Raw genomic sequence first — 18,461 nt, forward strand, 5'->3', positions numbered from 1 at the left:
GCTAAGGTGTATTCATTTAGATAAAAAATAAAGGGAGGTAATTTGTCATACATTCAGTCAATATGTATCTTCAATGATTGTCCAAGTCCATATGTTAACAAAAATGAAATTCCAGATCAGTATCTTCATTAGTTACGGAGATATACCCATTTGAATTTGAAATAAAGGGAGGTAATTTGACATAAAATCAGTCCATAGTTATCTACCCTGATTGTCTCAGTCCAACTAATGACAATACTGAAATTTCAAATAAGTCCTTACTGACATAAATCCATTTTGATTACAATCAGGGGAGGTAATCAGATATAAATAACACTGGAACCTACGATTGGAGTTGACAGATTTGTCATGGAATCAAAGATTTATTGTTGTTGAAGATATTTTGGAAGCTCGTATCAAATCAAACCATAAATGAAGTCTCTATATGGTTGCAAAAGCCAAAAGAGCAAATTTTGGACCTTTAAGGGGCCATAACTCTGGAAGCCATGATGGAATCTGGCCAATTCAAGAAAGGAACCAAGATCTTGTGGTGATACAAGTTGTGTGCAAGTTTGGTTAAAATCAAATCATAAATAAAGCTGCTATTGTGCAGACAAGGTCAAAATAGCTAATTTTGGCCCTTTCAGGGGCCATAACTCTGGAACCTATAATGGGATCTGGCCAGTTCAAGAAAGGAACCAAGATCTTATGGTGACACAAGTTTTGTGCAAGTTTGATTAAATTCAAATCATAAATGAAGCTGCTATTGTGCAGGTAAGGTCAAAATAGCTAATTCTGGCCCTTTCAGGGGCCATCACTCTGGAACCCATAATGGAATCTGGCCTGTTCAAGAAAGGAACCAAGATCTTATGGTGATACAAATTGTGTGCAAGTTTGGTTAAAATCAAATCATAAATAAAGCTGCTATTGTGCAGACAAGGTCAAAATAGCTAATTTTGGCCCTTTCAGGGGCCATAACTCTGGAACCCATAATGGGATCTGGCCAGTTCAAGAAAGGAACCAAGATCTTATGGTGACACAAGTTTTGTGCAAGTTTGATTAAATTCAAATCATAAATGAAGCTGCTATTGTGCAGGTAAGGTCAAAATAGCTAATTCTGGCCCTTTCAGGGGCCATCACTCTGGAACCCATAATGGAATCTGGCCTGTTCAAGAAAGGAACCAAGATCTTATGGTGATACAAATTGTGTGCAAGTTTGGTTAAAATCAAATCATAAATAAAGCTGCTATTGTGCAGACAAGGTCAAAATAGCTAATTTTGGCCCTTTCAGGGGCCATAACTCTGGAACCCGTAATGGGATCTGGCCGGTTCAAGAAAGGAACCGTGATCTTATGGTGATACAAGTTGTGTGCAAGTTTGGTTAAAATAAAATCATAAATGAAACCTCTATCGTGCAGACAAGAAATTGTTGACGGACTGACGGACGCACAGACGACGGGTGATCACAAAAGCTCACCTTGTCACTATGTGATGAGTGACAGGTGAGCTAATAAAACTATAAATGAAGTCTCTATATGGCTGCAAAAGCCAAAATAGCCAATTTTGGACCTTTAAGGGTCCATAACTCTGGAACCCATGGTGGAATCTGGCCAGTTCAAGAAAGGAAGCAAGATCTTATGGTGATACAAGTTGTGTGCAAGTTTGGTTAAAATCAAATCATAAATGAAGCTGCTATTGTGCAGACAAGGTCAAAACAGCTAATTTTGGCCCTTTCAGGGGCCATAACTCTGGAACCCATTATGGGATATGGCCAGTTCAGAAAAGGAACCAAGATCTTATGGTGACACAAGTTTTGTGCAAGTTTGATTAAATTCAAATCATAAATAAAGCCGATATTGTGCAGGTAAGGTCAAAATAGCTAATTTTGGCCCTTTCAGGGGCCATAACTCTGGAACCCATAAGGGAATCTGGCCAGTTCAAGAAAGGAACCAAGATCTTATGGTGATACAAGTTGTGTGCAAGTTTGGTTAAAATAAAATCATAAATGAAACCACTATCGTGCAGACAAGACATTGTTGATGCACGGACTGACGACGGGTGATCACAAAAGCTCACCTTGTCACTATGTGACAGGTGAGCTAATAAAATAGATTGTAAAATGTGGTCTCTATCGTGTTCACAAGCCAAAACAGCAAACAAGAAATTGTGGACAGAAGAACAATCAGAAAAGCTCACCTTGTCACTACACGACAGGTGAACTCTAAAGATAGCTTAGGTTGTTGTTTTTTTGGTCAAGAAAAATTACAGCAACTCTTCCAATGAAATTTTACAACAGATGTTGTACCATTCACGTATACCAATAGCTCTGATCATTTCATTCAGGTGACAAGAGATAAAATTTTTGGACCCCAACTTGCTGCAAAGATTCATTTGAAGTTCTAATGGAGTAAGTTCTTTGGCCAAGTGTTGTTCAAGGAAAAACAATTTTGCAATGATTTTACTCAAAAAGATGGAACAATTCTGTTAGGGTTATGAAAGTCGATCTGCAAACTTGCTTTGTAATCTCAAAGGTGAATTCATGTGGAGGTCATTGCAAAGTTAATTAACTCCAGAAGACTCGACTAGAAGTCAGACGGTGATATTATGCCTATAAACATTTCAAGTGGAAACTGGATGCTGCTGCTGCTTAGTCAATACAGGCAAATGCAAATTCCGAGCACTGGTCATCACTTGACTCAACCCTTCCAAAAATTAGGTCAATATTGTCATGCATGAAAAGTAAGTGGCGAGACTGGCATTGCAATAACTTTCCTAGTTTTTCTTCTAATTACCTCTTCATCAGAAGCTCCCTATTGGACATACATACATACTTTATGCTTAAGATTGGTATCAATCAAGTCTTGGTAAATTATCATTTACAATCATATAAAACACAACAACAGAAATACTTCCTTGGCTTTTTACTTTTCTTAAACAAAGATTTGACAGAGCTGAATATGACGATGTGAAAATATAAAAGAAGTTCCCACTGAAAATGGTTGAATTGTAATGAGGATGGGTACAGTATCACTCCCTGTATCCACTCCTCTACCTTTGCTCAGACTCTTCAGTTACCTCCACATGAAGTATTTTTCTGAAGGGCCGTCAAACAGAGAGAAATGGCACATGAAGTAGCACTGAAGGAATCTCATCAATGTTGTACATCAGTGAAAGACCTGCTCAAAATCTCCACGTTTGTACACCAAAGATGGCTCCTGGTGATAATGATATCAAAGTTTGATGTGCAGAATGTATCCAACATTTGCCAGATGTTCGATACGATGCTGAACAACAAGATCTAGGATATGGTGGTGAAATTTGGGAACAACTGTCTATCTCATACACTGTCAGTACTCAAAAAAAAAAAAACATGAAATGACTACAATGAAAAAGTATAATGAAGAAAGCCAATTATTGTAAGCATACAAAACAAACATATGTTGGTGAAGAATATTGACATGATCAGTAGATTGAATAGCATAGTTTACCAAATGAATTTTGGTATTCTACTACAACATGTACAAAGTAACAATATAATGCTTAATTTATATAAATTCATTCAGCTGACAAGATAGTAACAAAGTAACTAACAAAGTAACTAAATAATACTTATAAACAGGAAGTATAGGCCTAGGAGAAAAACAAATTCAATGCTGTAACTAAAATCTAGAGAAGTTGCTTTCTTGCTGCTCTTCCACATTCTCCTTTCTCATATTTAACGTTTAAAAAAAACTAATGGATTTAGTAAGTCGTTAAATGAAATGGACTTTTATAAAGAAGCTTCATGAAGGAATGTTTATATACACATGACTGTAGTCTTTAAAATGTCTGGGCATCTGCTACCACAGTTCCCCTTCCCGGTCTTTGGCAGGTACTTCAATAACTCGCGGTTTGTCAATGATGCGTGCTGTTCGGTTCCCTTTCTCTACAATACCGATGATCCAAGACTGGTACCCCTCCTGTTTTTCAATATCCTTGCAGAAGGCTGCAGCTTGTTCCCTTGGCAACGCTATCAACAGTCCTCCTGCAATACCAGAGTGGAATCATATGCAGACTGCTATGATAATGTTAAATTACATCGTTTTTAAGATTTTTTTAATTCTGTTCAAAGTCAAATAATAATGCTATGAAAAAAATAATTTGAAGCAATAGTAACAGTTAGGGTAGCATTTTCAAAGAATGAGAAAGTAGAGAAACAAACCCGAGGTTTCAGCTGACTGTCCCTGTAGAAGACCAAACATGTTCCCGCATGCCTTACTGATGGCTGCCATCTTAGCAATTACTGGTAAGTTATGGATCACAAATGAAACCTCATTCTTCTGGATAGAGGACAGATTCTTCGCATGACCCAGCAAGCCAAAGCCTGTCACATCAGTGGCACCATGCGCATTAAACTTGTGCATCAGCCTGGCAGCTGTAGATAAATACCTTGTAATAATCTTGTGCATCTTAACAATACATAGTCAAATGATGATGTAAATAAGGTCCACTACCTAGTTTCAAAGGATCTATATATTATATATGATAATGTGTACCTAATTTTTTCATCAAGGCATACATTGTATGCTTTATACTGGAGAATTTGAAATGGAAGTACCGACTGTGATCAATAAATGAAAAACCTGCATCTTTATTGTTACAGCATATGATGAATTCTTTTTCTTTGCAGAGCCTGATTTTGCAGAAATGAATTTCAAACAAATCTGATCTTTTTAAAACAAATTCTTGAAATAATACATTTAACAAGAGCACGGCCTTGCGGGTGCTGACGCTCATCTGATTTTTTTGTATAATAGAAAAATTGTCCTACCCATGATTTTCTAAGTCCAAAAAGGGCCATAATTCCTGCAAAAAGCAGGATGGAGTTATGTTTCTTGATGTGTAGAGTCAGCTTATGATGGTGAACAACAGTTGCAAGTTTCAAAGCAATAGCTTTGATAGTTTAGGAGAAAAGTTTACCTAAACATAAAACTTAACCAAGAAATCTGATTTTCTAAGTCCAAAAGGGGCCATAATTCTTGCAAAAACCAGGACAGAGTTATGTTTCTTGCTGTCCAGGGTCAGCTTATGATAGTGAACAAGTGTTGCATGTTTTAAAGCAACAGCTTTGACAGTTTATGAGAAAAGCTGACCTAAACATAAAACTTAACCAAGAAATCTGATTTTCTAAGTCCAAATGGGGCAGTAATTCTTGCAAAAAGCAGGAAAGAGTTATGTTTCTTAATGTACAGGGTCAGCTTATGATGGTGAACAACTGTTGCAAGTTTCAAAGCAATAGCTTTGATAGTTTAGGAGAAAAGTTGACCTAAACATAAAACTTAACCAAGAACTCTGATATTTTTTAAGTCCAAAAGGGGCCATAATTCTTGCAAAAAGCTGGATGGAGTTATGTTCCTTAATGTACAGGGTCAGCTTATGATGATGAACAACTGTTGCAAGTTTCAAAGCAATAGCTTTGATAGTTTAGGAGAAAAGCTGACCTAAACATAAAACTTAACCAAGAAATCTGATATTTCCTAAGTCCTAAAGGGGCAATAATTCTTGCAAAAAGCAGGACAGAGTTATGTTTCTTAATGTACAGGGTCAGCTTATGATGGTGAACAACTGTTGCAAGTTTCAAAGCAATAGCTTTGATAGTTTAGGAGAAAAACTGACCTAAACATAAAACTTAACCAGGCAACGCCGACATCGATCAAGTGATGATAATAACTCGTCAATTTTTTTCAAAAAATCAGATGAGCTAATAAAACTGCCTGGGTGAATGTTCAACCAGAGAGAGAATGATCTCACCAAGTCTGAAAAATTATGTTGTAAGAAACTATGCATATTATTTTCGGACTACTGGACATTACCTGTTCTGTTAAGTCTTGCCATACTAAACATTGCACGCTGATAGGCTTTCCTAACATCGTCCTCTGTGACTACAAGTTTAATTCTGTTCCAGCGTTCTGGCTGGTCTAACCACTGGTAAGCATTGACTGCAACTTGTGTTCCCAAAGGTTTAGTCAAGACAAGAACATCTCCAACGACTGCATTGTCTGGCCTTAAATACAACACAGTGATACAGTTGACTCTGATAAAACAAAATCTTACGTTGTGCTACTATTGAACACAAACTTTCTAGAAGACTACTCGCATTCTATTTAAATGATAACTTTACAACCATACCACTATTAAGAAGTCAAATTCTAATTCCTTATTGACCTAAAAAAATTTGTGTACACATAGCCACAATTTTTTTTATTTTTCCTTTTTAACGTCTTAATAAATGAACTGTTGTAGGACTTAGACAATTCAAAACTTTGTCGGTAAAAATGTTAAAAATGAAAACTGCATAAACAAGAGCTCAAAGAAAACAAAATGTCCCCCACGATGCATTCAGTAACTGCACTAGGAACAGAAATTATTTGGTCACTGTGCACTGGATGTTTGACGTACTGACCTCAAATCAATCATTATGGGTCATTTACCAATCATAAGTGACCTTGGTATCAAATGTGATCAAAGACCAAAGCATTCTCTAGTTATGTATCAAAAAAAAAATTCTACTGTTCTTGGTCAATGTGACTTTGACCTACTGACTTCAAAATCTGATAGGGGTCATCTGTTGGTCATGATCAACCTCCCTATTAATTTTCGTGATCCTAGGCCCAAGCGTTCTCAAGTCATCATCTAGTAACTTTTTAACTGTCCTCTGCCCAAAAATTAATAGGGGTCATCTGCTGGTCATGACCAACCTCCCTATCATCTTTAATGATCCTAGGCCCAAGCATTCTTGAGTTATCATCCAGAAACTGATTGGTCTACCGACTGCCTAGCCAACAGCCTTAAATAACTTGCATTTAAATTCAAACACGCCAACTTGTTCAGACACTTGTAAAATAACAATCAGTGACGATCGGCCATTTTGTTGCAAAATTATAGTAGAAAACCTATGCCGTATTTGGCGACTGAGTTTAACTGTAAGTTATTTTAGGCAGCAGATTAGGCAGAATAACATCATTTACTATTTTCTAAATGCCCAATGTGTAAATGACAGCAAGGTAGCATGCATTGTTACTGAACTGAACATTTTGGTTGTTCCACAAAGTATTCTAGTAAACCTCCATAGCGTTATGGCAACATAGGCACCTTTTCAATGTATCAGTAAACAGTAAAATTTTTTTTTCCAAATATATATATTTTTTTCATTTTAGGGTTAAAAACAGTAGTTTTTAACTTTTTGATAAGGGACCCATATATTGACCCTAAGACTGGATGAGCAACCAAGCTCTGAATTAGAGCTTTGCCAGTAAAAGGGTCTTAATCAAATATATAAGAGTTATGCGGATTGTTTCTCCTTTTGCAGACTTTGATAGTAAATAACCATTTTAAGTTTCAAATCAAAAGTTTTTATTGTGACAGAGATATTTGACTTTATCAAAAACTTTAAAAATGGGCATAACTTTGTCAAAATTCAAACCAGAGTTATGGGGATTGTTTCTTCTGGTGCAGACTTTGATAGAAAATAAATAATTTAAGTTTCAAGTTGATAGTTTTGATAGTAACAGAGATATCTGACTTTATACCAGTGGCAACTTTGAAAAGGCAACAACTGTGTGAAGTTTCAATGCATGTAAGACTATCACAGTGAATGGAGATATCAAGAAATAAGTTTAATACATACATAATTATCTTAACCAGTCAAATAGTCAAGCTAAAAATATACAAATACAGACTGAAAGGATTTAATGTTATAAACATTTTAAGTTTTGCTTACATGATGAATTCATTAGGCTGACAAACAGTAGTGCCAACTCCACCTACAGTTAACCAGGGATTCAGCACAGTCTGGCCACCAGTGACCGATGTTCCACCTTCCTCTGCCAGATCCTGTTTTGAGAAGACAAAAAAAAGACATATTCAAAATCAAATAAATAAACGGGATGCAGAGAATATTTTACAAAGTATAGTTAGTAAAAAATAAAATACATAGTAAATTTAAGCAAGATGTGTGTCTAGATGTGGAATTTAATTTAGACCTGTATCAAACAGAATTGACAATTAAATAATTTATTAAATATACCCCTCCACTTACATTGTTCTTATGTTAATGTAAAGTAACTTACCAACTTCTAAACTTTCAAAGATTGCATGTACAGTGATGTCAAATTAGCTTTTTATTCTGTGGTGTTAAGTGTAATCACTTGAAGTTTCCATTATTCCACTTGACAAATAATGCTTTTATTTGACAAAAAAGCTATTTCACATTAATGGGGCAATAACCTTTCAGCCAAATTAAAGAATAAAAAAATCTACGTACATTTCTCTGCTGATTCGGACCATGGCTGATTCGGACCTAATATTTTGGCTGATTCAGACCACATACTTTGAATAAAAGTAGATAATTACCATATATTTTGGCTGATTCAGACCACAAACTTTGATTTAATAGTCAATAATGACCATATATTTTGGACGGTTCAGCAATTTTCAGAAAATAATGTTGATTTTAGCTTATATAGAGGTTTAACTTGAAGTAATGATATAAAATATACACCGTACATGCAGGTAAGAAGTTTTGACAAACTAAAATGCATCATTTATGCATTTAAATAATGACTTTAATTATTCTTTGCATCAGACCTTAAACTTAGTACTCATAATATACTGCAGGCTTCAACAAGGCAATAAATTACTATGTGCACCTGCAGAATGGGAGCACCTCCTATTCCTTATAAAAAATGTACATCAATCAAAGAATAGTATCTAATAAAATAATGTGATTACTCACTTTGAATCCTCTCATCATCATTGGCACCACAACATCTCGTTCCTTCTCAGACATTTTTTGACTGACTGCAAGCAACATCAGCATGTTGTCACAGTCTGTCACTCCCATTGCATAGAGATCACTCAATACATTTGCACAAGCTATCTTGCCCTGAAATTTTGTTGTTCTATAAAGTATGAAAACCAACATAATGATGAATAAACACATCTGTGGTTGTTTCCAGCTTTAGATCAAGGAAAATGTTAATAAATAAATATATAATACATGTATTTAGGGTTTTGATAGCCAAAAAAAGAGAGAATTTTTTTGACTTTGTCTTTTAGAGGAGAACCGAGAAATGGAAGTAAAATTTATTCAGTTGATAAAATTGCTGATAATCCAGATTAGAGCAAACAGCATCCCTTTAACATTTTTAGAGTTTTAGCAATTTTGTTTTTTTCTTCTTCACTAAAAAATGTTTCAGATCACAAGTTATTGTGCGTGCGTGTGTGTGTTCGGGTTTAACGTCTTTTTCAACAGTTTTTCAGTCATATGAACGACGGTGTCTACTTGTAGCAGTGAGCACAATGCCCAACTTTATAGTGCTGCCTCACTGGAATATGATGCCGTAGACACGTGACATGATACCCCACCCAGTCACATTATACTGACACTGGGCTGACCAGTCCTAGCACTGCCCTCTTAATGCTGAGCGCCAAGCGAGGAAGCTGCTAGTACCATTTTTTACGTCTTTGGTATGACGTGGCCGGGGATCGAACCCACGACCTCCCGCACTCGAAGCAGACGCTATACCACTAGTCTACCGAGGCGGTTCACAAGTTATTGATTAACCCTATATATCTGTACAATTTCTTTGATTTCCTGATTTTATAAATTACACTTAATTTTTTCACAACATTCTAAAATATTTGTAACATGCAATGACTAGGCCCTGGCCACTTCATAATTTTGGCAATAACAGGCCCAACTGATGAAATTTTATTTGAAAGAACTTCATTGTATTGAAATTCAGGATTACATGTTTCATATGATCCATGATCTACCAACATAAACATTTTTAAACAAGAGGTCCAAGATAGCTCTAGGTTGCTCATCAGAGTTTCACTGCTTAAATGGTGGAAGTTTTAGTAGGGTTGTGAACCAAATGAATGATATATATGAAACCTAAATATTCATCTCATTGAGACTATCTTCCCAACGTCAAAAGTAAAGGTCGAAATTTGAATAATGGATTTCTGTCCATATTTTTCTTTGATGAGTAAAACCAGTGTTCGAGTTTTGTCCACTGAAGTTAGTGTAACAGCGCAAAGATGAACCATTTGAGTCTCTGAATTTTGTGCCAGGTGCCTATTTTATATACAACTATAAGCACATTTACAGAAGTTAGGAAGAGTACAATCACTCTTGACTTAGCCTTATGATTAGAAGTAATTTTGTAATGGGTTAGCTGAAGAACATTTCTGTATTGCTTTTTTAATCAGGCCTGTGAATTGTGATAAGATTTCTGAATTCAGCATGGATGACCTAGACTTGAGGACATCTGAAGTCTAAATTAATTTGTTTGAAAAAAAAAATTAATTGGTGATTAGGACATGTTCTTTTAAAAGACACTGAACAGACAAGAATCCTAAAACTCACAGTGATTTTTTAGCCCTTTTGGGAAAAGGTCCGGTACCGGATAAATTGGGAAAAATAGCAGGGTTTTTACTCAGATTGGGAATTTTTAAAGTTAATTAATAACATCATTTAGAATGCTTCTTCCTTTAATTCCATGAAAATAGCACCAAACAAACTGTTTAAATGGTTAATCATGGTGAATGTCAATGTAACTAAGTTTTCCTTCTGCAATCATCAAAATGCAAACTTAATTTGGTCATCTGGGGAATTTTTTGATGATAACTGGGAAAAAAGATTGCATTTTTCAATTGGGAAACGGTCCTTTTAGGGGTACTTTATAAAGAAGGAAAACAATCGCTGACTCACCATGTGCTCTTCAAGCTTAGTTGAGCTAAAATACTGGTGTACAAATTCTGTAATGCATTACATTGTCGATGTAATTGTAATGCAATATTAATGATACATTCAGAAAATAAAATAATTGTAATATATGTGATGTAATCAACAAAATGTTTCGTACAGGTTTCTCCTAAGTGCAAAGAATGACACCCAAATACAAAGAATGAACATGCTACAATACTATTTTTCAGAATTCAACTTTCATTTGTTTAGAACAATTACCTAGAGTTTTACTGGTGACACATAGCCTATTTTAACAGAAATCAATTTTTGTCAGTAACAACATCATAATCTTGTTACAGTCTGCGCTTTTTACAAAATGAAAGAATGGGAACTGAGGTAGATACATTTCATTTTGTAAAGGGACTAACAAGATTATGATATTGCAGAATTTGCCAACATAACAAACATAAGTTACGTATTGTTTAAATAATGTTGATCCAAATAAATCACAATAAATCAAATAGAATGGAAACTGCAAGATTATCATACTTACCATCATGTAGGGATCATCCACCAATGGATAAAAGAAATCTGTTGTCTGCACAAGGGACAAACCACCATGACGAAGTGGAGTCACCGAAGCATCCATACCAATCCCTATAAAACAGAAACATTGATGCAAGTAATAATATAATTTCCTTCCATAAAAAATCTTGTTTTTCGTCTATTTAGCACTGAAAACTTTCTCACACTTCCACAGTCTATCAGGGGTCAACCTATAGAAACTAGGCCAATTTTATTTTAGTTTTTTCATTAATAAAAAGGTTTTAACAAATTGACAGCATATCAAAACTGATCTTTGTGAACCAATACAAATCATCATTTAAAACTGTGACCACATCCATATCAATATCGAAACAAAAGGAATATTTTTACTTCACAAGATTTATTTGTAAATATCCTACGAGAAGAATAAAACAGTATTGACTGCAGTAATTTTGTCTTATCATTGTATTTTACTTAGATGTTCATGTTGCTTAAATTTGCAGTTCAGTGGAATAAATGCTGAAACCACACTTAGTGACAGACACATCTGGTTCCAATTGTTCAAGTTACTTCCCTTTGTTTCTTATATGCAATTAACATGTCAATGTAAACATAGAATGCTATTAGTATTACTCAAACCTATACATATTTTTCTTAAACCCATGAATTAAAAACACCTTTAATTCAAATCAATTAAAATATGACTGAACAATATCTATACTGGTTGGCAACCCAGAATTTCGGACGACCTAGAAACCCAGACAGTCGCATCAGCTTTATTTCGACGTTCTTTTTTATCATTTGCTGACAAGTGCACAGACGCTTGCTTGATGTGCAACATCCACTGCAACAACTGCAAATCGGTAAGTAAAACTTACAAAATTGGAATATTTACATTTGTTCACGAAATGTTGTGACAGCTCTCGCAGGGGAAGTTGCATGTGCTTTCAGTGCGCACACTTGTTTTGAGGCCCAAACGTTATTCAAGGGGTACTCATCTACAATCTGCTAAATGCAGATGAGAAATTGCTGGTTTTAAAATCATCATCAAAATGGGTAAATAGTGACAGGCTTAAATAAAAATTTTCCAGTACACAATGGCAGAGTTCTGCCGAGGTTTTCAGTATAATGGGCCCATGTCCCATCTACCCTGAAAACATGTGGCCATTCTGAAGTTCTTATGAAAGCTCAGTTTGTCAGACAATTTACTCTACTTTTTACCATTTTCGGTTTACTCAAATGACTTGACTGGGTGGTGGTTGGATAACTCTGTGAATCCGAGGTTGTTGTTTAAAGTTCAGCGCTAATTCTAGTTGAATCGTCGCTTTTGTTCAACATATCATTTGTATTTGTATCTTTCCCCAGTGTAACTTAAGTCTGGTTCATTTTCTTAGGGGCAGGAGGACTGAAAAATTCGTGAAAAATCGCTTTTCCTTTCGGTGCGGTCGCCATTTTGATACAATAATGGTGCAATTATCACAACACATTATTTTTTCAAACCCATCGCAGTGATCTCCCCTGGAGGTATGTCTATCTACCGTGCAAGACTAGCGATCGTTATCGGGTTTGATTTTTAGACTTCCTGGCATGCCAAAGGCCCACCAACGCGATTTTTGGTGCACCATTCATATTTTTTTTCAGAACTCTGTAATGGCCATTATTTATTTCTTAAGTTATTTAGAAAAAATGGAAAAGATAAATTTAATAAGCAGGGTCATGTCAAAAAATCAATCAATGGGAGGAAACTCTCACAGTTTCAAGTCAAAACAACACCGAGGTAGCCTCCCATATTGGTTGAAATATCTTTGATGATAAGCGTGTTTCTACTGTCCGATGTCAGGGTCCTGCAACACGCTAAAACATTAAATTTACGTACCCTCTTTCGGGCCTCAGTGACGTGTTCAGATTATTTTTAGATACAAACAAATTTGCGTTTTGCGACACTGAAGAACTGAACTCGATTCAGGTAACATTTCATGGATCTTGCATTAAAAAAAAAAATATGACAGCTGAAAAGGTTGTAAAATTGTCTGAATCTGGGTCACCAACCAGTAGGACAGAAATCACTTGTTAAATTAATCATTCAAATGCATCAGCTTATGATAGGTGAATTTTTTACTAGCACATTAAAGTGTTTTGTAAATTGTAAAGTGTACTGGTAAATTAGCAATGATATCGGGAATAAAATATCAATCAAAATTAAGTATTCAAATGTAAACAACATTTAAACCTATAAATAGACACCACGTGAATCCAAACCAGACATCACGTGACACCGGCATTTCTCCGTCCGCCATATTTGTAACATATAGTTCGAAAGGAAGCGTAGTAAATTTTGCATCTTTATGCAAAATTTACAAAACACAGTTCACAACATGCTGTTAACTTTTCAATAAGTATATAAGACGTAATGTTATGCATATTTTGTTCCCTTTACAAATACCCTGTCAGAAAGCTAGATGAGATTACTCTTACTAAGTTCATTTCCGACAATGGCGCACAAATCGCATAAAAAAATGATGAAAATGTTTACCCATGCGCGGGATCTGGGCCACATATTGGAAATGCGCCTGTTCCTGAGCCTGGGCATTGCTGTCCTGTTGGAGCCCCTCAAGAAGCTTGAGCAGTGCTTCCTGAGGGACTTTACACCCTCATCCCTTCAGGTCAGCAAACTTTGTGAGTCGGAAATTAGGATCCAACTCATGTGCCGCAGGATCAAACGGACGGCGCAGTGCAACTGCGGGTGCAGGTTCCATTGCCATGCGTCAGGATGAGATCTGAAATCGAAAAGATCAATAAGTTACTCAAAACATTAAAAAAATCAGCTGAAAAAGTCTCAAAAACGACAAAAAATATTAGATCACGGAGCACACTCTTTGTACTGCGCTGTAAAATATGGCGACCTCCCTAAACTGTGTGACGCGCACTTGCAAATGCCCGGATGTCGATAAGTTTAACGTGATTCTTTCAGTCACGTGACAGCATGGGGATCAGTTGTTAATGTATTTAAAGATACTTGCCCTTTAACGCTTAGATTCGATATTGTAATTGACAGACTAGCACATTTAACTTTGTCAAAGGGTCTTAGCGCGAATATTAACACTTTTCAGCCTAATGCTAATATTTGTTCTTAAAATCCTGGAGCGTCTTTTGACCAATATTATTTTTACATGTGCTGCGATATAGGTCCTTATAAAGCATGTGCTTCATAGCACATGAAAATAAAGCAGCTTCACCCATGTACCCGGATAATCTTAACTCTGTTCAGCGACCCTAACTCAGTGCCAACATGGCTGACAGAAAGACGATGTATGTAGTTAATTTCCTTGTCTTTTTTTCATGTTTTTATGTGAGTATGCAATGTTAGCGTAAAACTTTTGATAGTCATAATATCCTTTATTGATAACATGTTTTGTGTACTAAATATTTCAATCGAAATGTCACATTATGTGGCTGGAATTCATTAAAATGTACTCAAAAAAGTCTCCAAAATGAACATGTTTTATGTTTCTAACTGTTTTTAAGTACCAGAAATTGCAGTAAGACCTTACTTATTAAATGTATTAGTTCCATAAATTTCTCTTTGACAATGTTTAACAGTATCAAAGTTTGAAATTGATTTTTATAGCTTAAAAATTGTATTGATTATGAGGTAGGTTTAAATTTGGGGATAATTCCTAACTGGTATAGGAAACAGTGCTGGATAAATACAAACTTAAAATGGATAAACACCTAACCAAACGAAAACGGTTGTCCGTCTGTGCTTTTTATGGACTGTTGATGCTCGAAGTTCTTTGATCTACCCACCCCTGCCGTGATTTTTTGCCGGCGGACAAGTGCATTTTTCATTCTTTGTGCCCGCGGACAAGCATACTTTTTCAGTTATAAAATGAGAAAACATAAAATATCATTTAGATTGTGTGTTGCTTCAAGTGTATGGAGGTGATAAAGATAATGGGTTCTTTGACTAGGTGTCGCGCACACTGTAACTCGGTAAAATAGAGAAGATTTAGATACAAGAAGATTTATTTAACGTCGGATAAGTATAAACATATAACACTAGCTTAAAGCTATTTTCCGACAAACACAGTCATCTTAATAAGCTCAACATAAGTAAAACAGCTGTAATAAAATGCAAATATGTTAACGCACATTAAAACAAATAAAGCATCTGGCTCTAAGTAGATAAGAAACAAATCACAAATTATCACATACATGTTACAGCGCATTAAAACAAAATAGCACATAGGTACTTGCAAATAAAAGGAAAAAGTGATTTACCACATACAGATTTAGCACAGTTAAAGCAACATAAAATAAGATTAGCTGACACTACACAAAAATAAGAAGAGTCACATTTTACAACATGCATTTAAAAGAAAAAAAAACATAAAAGAAGAAATCATATACATGCTAAAGGGAACATAAGAACTACTTAAAGTAGCTGAAGAAAAATATTTGCATCATCAGCATATAGCATTCTGTAACTAAAACTAAAAAAGGAAACAAGGGTTACACACAGAGAACTAAAAGGACATTTAAAGACATCAGAAACGTAAACAACTTAAAAAAAGTATTATGACAAGTTTGTAAGTAGACTTCCAACTGCTGAGACAATAAGTCACTGTCAAAAGGAAATATTTGAGCCAGTAGTCAGCCAAATTAAAATCAAAAGCACACAGAGATCGCAAGTATGACTAAAATAAGTCGGAACGTTTTAAGAGTCTTTCTCTGAATTCATCTGGCTTTGCACCATTGCGTGGGCAGTGTTTCGGGCATGACCCCAAAAGATCCCGAACACTGCTTACGCGATTTCAGACTTTATAAACGTTAAAAGGCAAATATTTCAACAGCTTATTTTTACCACAGTTACTGTGATATGCTTTTCTATTTTATTGTCATAAATAAAGAACTCGATCTCCAGTCTATATGCGCTTTCATGAAGGTTTAATTAATATTACAAATCAGAGCAAGTGAAATTTGACTATGGACAAGTGGATTTTTAAGTGTCCGTGGACAAGTGAAAAATGTAAGGATACCCACACCCCTGTCCCGTCAGTCCATGCATCACTCCCCCCACCACACCACACACGCACACACTTTTCTTCCATATTTACCGTCTGAAAAATATCATATTTAATAATTAATCATAAATCTAATCCAATTTAAACAATATCAAAAATATTCCATTAGCACCTCTATAAAAATCTCTTACACTATACGATATACAAGATTTGAAACAAACACAATTCTTCTGAAACAGTGTGTGTGTGTGTGTGTGTGTGTGTGCGCGCACGCGCGCGTGCGTGTGTGTGTGTGTGTGTGAGAGAGAGAGAGAGAGAGATGGAGGAGAGAGGGCTGGGGACTACAGAACTTCGAACATCGGTGGTATTAAATAATTTCTTATATAGATATAATAATTTTGACTTTTATACTGAGTTATTTTTGATTTTTGAGGGTTTATCCAGACTTTTCCAAACATTGCTATTTGCATGATATTAAAATTATGAAAAAATATTTGACTGTAGTGGGCATACATATAACATCTTGTAAAATTAATGACAAAGTTTGAAGACAATACCGCTTATAAAGTAATGTTTACAATAATCAGACCATGTACATGTCAACTCATTCATTTCTATAGAATACTAGTCAATTAGGTGTTTACCCGTCACGCAATTTCGTGTAAGTTAGGTTTTTATCCATTCCTCATGTAAACTGAGTTCGGTTTTTATCAAATCAAAGTTAGGTTTTTATCCCTTTTCTCGCTGTCAGTACATTTGAACATGTATTGTGTCAACATGTAGTGGGTTAACAACATAGTGTAAACGGGCCTATAAAGCAGTACATCTTTGCTTTCAAACAACAAAATAGTCGAGGCATCAAAAGCATAGAAGTATTTTTACAGATTTTTTGTAAAAGTTTTCATTGAAAAAGTTGCCTTGTTCGTCGTTTTTCCACCTGAAAACACAAGGATTGATATATTTAACATGATACATTTTGAAATAAATATATACTTGATCAATGAAGGTAGATATAACAACAGAAACTTCCTTTATACATCGTAATTACACAGAAAACAAAGTTGTATCGGCTTTACATCCGCCATGTTGGCACTGAGTTAGGGTCGCTGAACAGAGTTAAGATTATCCGGGTACATGGCGTGAGCTTGTAACTTAAACATTGGACAATTTAAGTAGACAGTTTAAAATTGCTCAAATTGTTTTCTGAATCAGATTGAATGCTTTATAATAGATTTAGGTAAGGCATAATTTTGTCAAATTTTGAAGATCGAAAATCCCGTATTCTTTATTTTTCTCTGAAAAACAAAACCAAAACAAAACATGTTAAGATACATTTGTTTACCAGCATGTAAATTGTGCATTTTTTTGTTAAAAGTGGAATTGAATCATTCATCTTATTGTTTTGACCGCTTAATAAACGTTTCTAATTCTTGTAAAATCTGAATTAGTACTGAGATATTAAATTCTGTTAGCAATTTACAGAAAATTAAGAATGAAAATAGATCTAGGGCATTTTTGTATATTTTGGTACTCGTGTTTGTTTTATTACACGCTGCTCACTAAGGCATGTGAACAATGATCTACAGAGCATCGGTTTTCTAACCATGTCTTTAGTCCATAAGGATCTTACATGCCTGCCAGTGTAAGACGGAGTTTTCCCTACCCGAGGGACAGTGTGGAAAGGAAAACCGAGCGTTAGCGAGGTTTTTTATCCAAGCTGTCCCGAGGGTTGGGAATAACTATTCCGATGCATTTGTCCTGGTTTCTTCCATTGTAAAATTGTTAATTACCTAGTAATTAAGATAAGCCATGATAAGATTTATTTAAAGTCGGCAAGACAGCAAACAAAGGTACAATATAAGCTCATCTGCGCTTTTGAACCGACAATTATCGGCAGATATACTCCAATTTGTCCATTGTTGAAAGAAAAAAAGCGATGGAGTACGTACCTACATGGACAAACAGGCTGTTCCATTTGGAACACCTGATGCATTTTCATCTAACAGGGGTCCAGAAAAACACAGCAACGGTATCTGGCTTTTGGAGCTTTGGTCCGTTTGGGCGTCCGCCATCGCCTCTTGTCAGTTGTGTTTCTTAAACTCCTTGTAACTGTCGAGAAGATGAAACTGCTCATCGTTGTCAACATCAAAATGCTGATCTTCGTACTACAGTTTTTAGTA

General features: G+C 35.5%; 1 protein-coding gene across 2 annotated transcripts; it reads right to left on the reverse strand.

The window, feature by feature from the left end:
- Nucleotides 1-2,885: 2,885 nt before the first annotated feature.
- Nucleotides 2,886-14,225, reverse strand: LOC123529934 (inactive selenide, water dikinase-like protein). 2 transcript variants are annotated; one of them, XM_045310537.2, is made up of 8 exons: nt 14,131-14,225; nt 13,791-14,034; nt 11,265-11,368; nt 8,753-8,902; nt 7,739-7,851; nt 5,832-6,022; nt 4,181-4,393; nt 2,886-4,003 (listed from the first exon to the last, which is right to left on the reverse strand). In XM_045310537.2, exons 2-8 carry the CDS (start codon nt 13,792-13,794, stop codon nt 3,819-3,821), a joined length of 960 nt encoding a protein of 319 aa, XP_045166472.1. In that variant the 5' UTR covers nt 13,795-14,034; nt 14,131-14,225; the 3' UTR covers nt 2,886-3,818. The 2 variants fall into 2 exon arrangements, with proteins under 2 accessions (XP_045166472.1, XP_045166473.1); XM_045310538.2 differs by lacking the exon at nt 14,131-14,225 and having other exon boundaries at nt 13,791-14,109.
- Between the last annotated feature and the right edge of the window lie 4,236 nt (nt 14,226-18,461).

The sequence above is a fragment of the Mercenaria mercenaria genome, chromosome 13 (assembly GCF_021730395.1).
Source record: "Mercenaria mercenaria strain notata chromosome 13, MADL_Memer_1, whole genome shotgun sequence".
Lineage (NCBI taxonomy): Eukaryota > Metazoa > Mollusca > Bivalvia > Venerida > Veneridae > Mercenaria > Mercenaria mercenaria.

Bases quoted from the DNA above. Each gene is read 5' to 3' on its own strand.
- LOC123529934 (XM_045310537.2), bottom strand. The intron at 8,903-11,264 runs GTAAGTATGATA...ACAAAATTTCAG, and splicing joins TGGATGATCCCTACATGATG to GGCAAGATAGCTTGTGCAAA. The intron at 7,852-8,752 runs GTGAGTAATCAC...TTCTCAAAACAG, and splicing joins TGATGATGAGAGGATTCAAA to GATCTGGCAGAGGAAGGTGG.